Source organism: Mycetomoellerius zeteki, unplaced genomic scaffold (assembly GCF_001594055.1).
Source record: "Mycetomoellerius zeteki isolate Tzet28-1 unplaced genomic scaffold, Tzet1.0 scaffold250, whole genome shotgun sequence".
NCBI classification, from domain to species: domain Eukaryota; kingdom Metazoa; phylum Arthropoda; class Insecta; order Hymenoptera; family Formicidae; genus Mycetomoellerius; species Mycetomoellerius zeteki.
The window spans coordinates 12,565-18,794 of record NW_017257228.1 but is presented as its reverse complement, the minus strand read 5'-3'; the positions used below and the strand labels follow the sequence as shown (position 1 = coordinate 18,794).

The 6,230-nt window shown below is 31.3% G+C and overlaps 2 protein-coding genes across 2 annotated transcripts; one reads left to right on the top strand and one right to left on the bottom strand.

Annotated features, from left to right (window-relative positions):
• Window positions 1-2,535: 2,535 nt before the first annotated feature.
• On the top strand, window positions 2,536-3,921 carry LOC108723882 (uncharacterized). The gene is made up of 5 exons (XM_018449911.1): window positions 2,536-2,654; window positions 2,725-3,020; window positions 3,082-3,132; window positions 3,224-3,497; window positions 3,570-3,921. The coding sequence occupies exons 1-5, from the start codon at window positions 2,536-2,538 to the stop codon at window positions 3,919-3,921; spliced, it is 1,092 nt and encodes a 363-aa protein (XP_018305413.1).
• A 668-nt stretch (window positions 3,922-4,589) lies between these two features.
• Window positions 4,590-5,442, bottom strand: LOC108723881 (uncharacterized). The gene is made up of 2 exons (XM_018449910.1): window positions 5,284-5,442; window positions 4,590-5,218 (listed from the first exon to the last, which is right to left on the bottom strand). Exon 2 carries the CDS (start codon window positions 5,133-5,135, stop codon window positions 4,590-4,592), a length of 546 nt encoding a protein of 181 aa, XP_018305412.1. The 5' UTR covers window positions 5,136-5,218; window positions 5,284-5,442.
• Between the last annotated feature and the right edge of the window lie 788 nt (window positions 5,443-6,230).

Below are 6,230 nucleotides of genomic sequence, written 5' to 3'. Positions count from 1 at the left end.
AATTATGAAAATGGTTTCTTAGGGGTTTTCGAGGGTGCTGAATATGAATTTGATGTCAGATTTTAGAAATTCAAAATGGCGGACTCAAAATGGCCGATGTAAAATGTAAAATATTGTAAAAGTCGCAAAATAAATTGATTTTTTGAGGTTTTCTGAATGTGATAATTTCGAACTTGATTTTATAATTGATAGTTTCAAAATGGCGGATCCAAAATGGCCGATCAAAATATATAATAAGTAAAAAAATCATGAAAAATTAAAAATAATTACTGCCTTAGGACTTTCGAGCACGAAGGTTGCAAATTTGTTTAAAATCAATATTTTAACATCAATATATATATAAACATATACATATATATAAACATATATAAACATATACATATATATATATGTATATAATTGTATTTAATTAGCAGCAGTAAACGAAAAGTACGTACATATAATATTTCAATAATATTGATGTTAAAATATATATATATACATGTATATGTTTTCGTTTGCTGCTGCTAATTACAATTATAATGCTCAATAATCTGCAACATTATACACAAGACACAAAAGCGTTATAATAAATAACATGTGTATTGAACGAAGAATACGAGTTATAGTACGCAGCCACGTGCTGCAAGACTAACGTATATTTTCGTGCTGAATCATAACGTCCCTTCACTATAGATCAAAGAAATCTCATAGATGGTCCTCTTCCTTCTCAGAAATTACACCAAAAGTACACATTCCATCAGGTGTTAGGGCAGTTTGAATTAAACAGTCCAGTTAATGTCATATTTATACCGAAATATCCGAAATTTTAACTAATAATATTTTCTGTTTTTTTTAATTGGCCAGTGGTTATTATATGTAAAAAAAAATTTACAAGGTGGATTCTTTAAGATTAAGGTCTCAGCTAACACCTCTATATGGTAAAATTGTAAAAAAAAATTTTTTTTTCAAGTTATACCAAATTATTACACTTCAATTTTCAGACTTTTTAAGTTAAAATCAATTTTATTTCTGTTTTTTTCTAAAAACAGAGCACAAAAGATGTCATAATCGAAAAACCAATTATACTATCTTAAAGTACACTTCATGAGCTTTAAAATGGTCACCTATAAAGTGTCGATTCAATTTCTTAAGCCTTTATTATTAACGATCAAAGTTAGAAACTCAAAGTGGAAATATGCATTTTTCAAAAATTAACTAACTTTGAAGGCGTGGTTTTCGTAAAATAAATTTTTCTAATTTTTTTGCCAAAACACGTATTTTAGGTAATCCCTTAAAATATAACATCCGTGTATCTATTTATTTTTTTTGCTTATTTTGTTCAAGTTTCGTCGAGTTTTACGAAATTATCAAAAATTCGTGAAACGTGTTACTTCAAGATGACGTATAAAATATTTAAAATTCTCAAAAAATATTTAAACACATGTACTATGTTGTAAAAATGGTCCTTTTTAACATCCAATTAGTTTCATGCCAATTGCTTTTGTCAATTAAAAGTTATAACCACTTCTAGCGCGGCGCGCACATTCGCGCGAGCTCACTTTCAGCATAGCGGATAGCTGACGCAGCAGCAATTGGAGCGTTAGTTAATAAATTCCTGTACACTCAATTTCCATTAAAAAAACAAGTGTCATATATATTTCTTATGTGAAATTTCCCGTTCTTTCGAATGGCATCATTAGTTTTTTGATAAAAATTGAATTTAAAAAGTTATTTGCAAAAAACTGCATTTTTGCACATTGTTAAATAAAAAATTTAGCACAACTTTTCACGCGGACACATTTTGATATGTTGTTCTACACACGTTTCTAAATACGATCCAAAAGGAATCATGGATCGGAGAATTTTTCCGAAGTCAAAATCTAATTTGACTCCCCTAGTGATGTCAAGGCAAAACTACTCCGGATGGACTACGTATTGTGTGAAGCAAAATGTATGCTAACCTTCAATTGATCTCTTCTATATAAGATCGTACAATGGCGGATTTTTCCGTAATTTCAAGTCAAGACTGCCAACAACAATAGTGTTAAAGCATCGGACTTCATAAATCCATTAACGACTCCGAAGATTATCATAAGACGTATTAATTCAAAATCAATTGTAATATCCCACTTCTGAGCTGTAAGATCCAAATCTTCTTGATGATTTAAGCGGCGTCTACAATGAGATCTTAAGACCTAAGATTTAAGCTTTAAATCTTTAACCGTAGGCGTTAAGCATAAGCTGTTAAGTTATAGTGTCCACAATGAATGTCTTAAGTCTATAACCTAAGTCAACGATCTTAAGGTCTTAACCTAAAATCAGAACGGAGTGAAGTTCGGATGTACAGCTATAATGGAATCAATAGAAGAAGACGAAGAATTAATTTTGCTTACATCAATTGTATGGGTGCAAATAATAGCATGTTATTTATTATTAAAACGACCTAATCGGAGATGGTGGATGTTACCAGACAAACGAGAGAGATCTTATTTGAGAGCATACTGTACTTTATTTTTGAAGTACAAACGTACGAATCATGAAGAATTTTTCAAAATGACAAGACTTACAGTGGAACAGATTGAAGAACTGCTCAATTTGTTACACCCTGCTTTAACAAAAGCTAGTATGCGAGAATTTTTGCATCCTGAATTCCGTCTAGCATTTACATTATGGTAGGTTACATTCTCCTATTTAGTACTCACATACATTCTCTGTTTTCTATTAAATTTCATGATTGTCCAGCTTTCTAGCATCGGGGGACAGCCTTAATTCAATGGCCAGATACTGGCGCATAGGCAAATCAACAAGTTATAAAATAGTTATAGAAACATGCAATGCCATTTGGCAATGTCTTAAGAAAACGTATTTGAAGCAACCTTCTGAAGAAGAGTGGAAAAATATTGAAAAATGCTTTTATGAACGATGGGATTTTCCAAACTGTATCGGGGCTTTGGATGGAAAGCATATCCGTGTGCAATGTCCGCCCAACTCTGGCTCAGCATACTATAACTATAAAGGATACTACAGTCTAGTATTAGGCGAGATGAAAACGTTCCTAGATGTATAACACGACTCAATCGAGTAGGATCTAACCGCTAGCCACATGTGACGCAAATTATGCATTTACCTTTGTAGATATCGGAGATTATGGTAAGAATATGCATTGTTTAATATTAAGTTGCAAGTTGAAATAATATTAAATTTTTAAGTATATAATACACGATTATTGTAATTGTTTTAGGATCACTATCAGATACAAGCATTCTTAGTGTATCGGGATTTGGACAAGCTCTAGAACATGATGAATTAAATCTGCCACCACCAAAGTTATTGCCAAAGTCAACAATATTAGCACATCACTACTTTGTAGGTGATGAAATTTTCCCGTTGCGCTTAAATCTTTTGCGACCATATGCAAGGAAAAACTTATTGGGAATCAAACAAAAAGTTTTTAACTATAGACTCTCAAGGGCACGACGTACTATTGAAAACGCTTTTGGAATTCTCGTAACTAGGTAATAATAATATTTTGATTTATCATTTAATTATGCAAAAGTCAATATATATAACAAATGTTTTCATATTAGATGGAGAGTACTAAGAACTACACTAGCCATGCACCCAAATAATGTAGAGGCTGTAATTTCTGCTGCAGTCTGTTTACACAATTTCATCATGAAATGGGAAGAACATACTATCGGATTCCAATCATACTGTCCACCTGGTTACGTAGATCATTATAATGAAGATGGAAATGTTGTTTCTGGTTTATGGCGAGATGAAAACGTTCCTAGATGTATAACACGACTCAATCGAGTAGGATCTAACCGTGCTGCAACAATTTCATTGGAGCAACAAGATACGATATCTGAATATTTTATGACAAATGAAGGACAGATTCCTTGGCAATGGTATATTGTGTACGCAGAGATCGCATAATAAATATTTCTTAATTTAAAAAATTATTTTTTTTAACTAAATAACAAAATACATTTAATTTCTCTTAAATTTATTTTTTCGTACAAACACGTACATAGTCATTGTACAAAACATATATGCATATGTACATACAATCATTTTTCCGTAACATACTACATACAACAATAAAATAAATTTATTTTTTTGATATTTATTTTATCCTGCCAATATATAAACAAAACAATAAATTAAACAATCTTTATATGAAATAAAATAATACTTTAAAATTAAACAGCCACATTGTATCACCACTTATATTGTATTTAAGATGCATATACCTATCACTAATAAAAAACATTATTGCGGAATGACAACAACCTTTGGTAAAATTAAAAAATAATTTGGCCTCATTACGTTGGACGGAAAGAAATAATATGTTTCAGGACTGTCATTGGCATTAACTAAAAAAGTAATTGTAAGAAGAATCTCGATTGACTACGTTACAGTTAGACACATTCACAGGTGCCTAGAGTTTTTGAGATTTTATCTAACTGTAATGTGATCAATCAATATTTATCAATTATAAGTTATTTATGCAGAAAAAAATATAAAAAAATAAAACAAAAAAAAATATATATCAAGACTATTTGATATGTTAAATCAATTATGTTATCTCAGTTACTTGATAATTACTTGAGAATTACTTGTTTAATTGAATTGGAATCAGAAGTTTCATGATTTAAAATTATTTGCATAATTGACATGAAACAAGACAACTGCTTTTCATCTGGTACTCGTTTCATTGCTTCAGCTATTGCTGTGATATACGGATGATGCTGCTGCTGTGTAGCAGTAGTACGATTCAAGTATGCTGTTGCCATTACGTTAAGAGCATGAGAAGATTGGGATAATACGTTTTCTACTGTACCCATTGTCTTCTGCTTTTTTGCTGCAAATTGATCTAGAGCCGGTATTATTTTCTTTTTCTGTGTTACAGTATTCATATTCTCAGAAACGATATCTGTAGCTATCTTCTTTTTTTCTTTATTATTTATATCAAGTGGATTGTCCTCGGAATCTTTAAAATTAATAGGAGATTGCTGATCTGAAGTTAGTGATTCAGTATTCATTAAAGGTACATCAACTAAAGAACTGCTAGTGCTATTATCTGAATTTGTCAATAGATTTATAGAACTCCATGCATTTGATGATAATGGACTCGATATTGTCCTCATTGTCGGTGAGCATTGATGATCTTACAATATTTTGTAATGTCATGCTTTTCTCTTCCTGAGATGTTGTCATAGAGCTGCGTGACCTATCCAAATAAAAATTTTATCACAGCAATAGATATTTTCCAAAAATAATTATACATATACTTACATTCGATGGGCAATATGTGATGTCAGAAAGGACATTTGCTTAAAATAAATCCACATTTTATTTATTTTATGTTCTGAACCACTAGGTTGTCCTGCCTTCATTTCCCGTAATTTCTTGGTGAATGTATTGCGAAGAGTATTCCAACGCCCTTCTGTTTGCTCAGCTAAAGTTATTAAAATTTAAATATTACTTGCTATAATAATATCTTGCAAATTCAAAGTAGCAATACTTAACCTGTGCAACCAAGCTTCTTCCCAATACTTGTCCATTTTTCACGTTTCAGTTCTTTATTTTTGTAATCTTTTAATGTTTTCACATATAATACTGGGTTTTCTCTTACAATAGAAATTAAAAGTTCGTCATTGATATTTTCCTGTATTTCAACATCGACGTTTAAATCGTTTGAATGATCCATCGTGCAACTCGTCAGTCATCGTCAACATAATATTTTTATCGGTTATCGTATCCCACTTGGCTTTAAACAGTAAGATTTTAGCAGTAAGAAATGAAATTTCGCCAATTCGCTTAAGGATTAAAGTTATGGCTTAAGTACTGACGGGAAAGCCTTACGGACGGAAATGACGTCACAAATTATGGCTTAAAGCTTAAATCTTAGGGCTTAAGATCTCATTGTAGACGCTGCTTTATGTATCGCAATCAATAAGAGTCTTGGAATTAAAGTCAGGTTTATTTTTAATAAATTGGTCAGCAAATTTACAATTTATGCTATACACATCCTTTTGACTCGGCGAATAACATTCGACTCACTACTCGATATTTTATTTGTTCCTCATCAACAGAGTGTTGCTAGGAGACAAATCGTGCCGTGTATTGATCGATCGATCTCGGCGTGAACATAGTCATTTAGATGTACTTTTACAAACAAATATTAAAAAATAAAGACATCGAATGTACTGGACTACAATCTTCATTAAATTTATCACAGA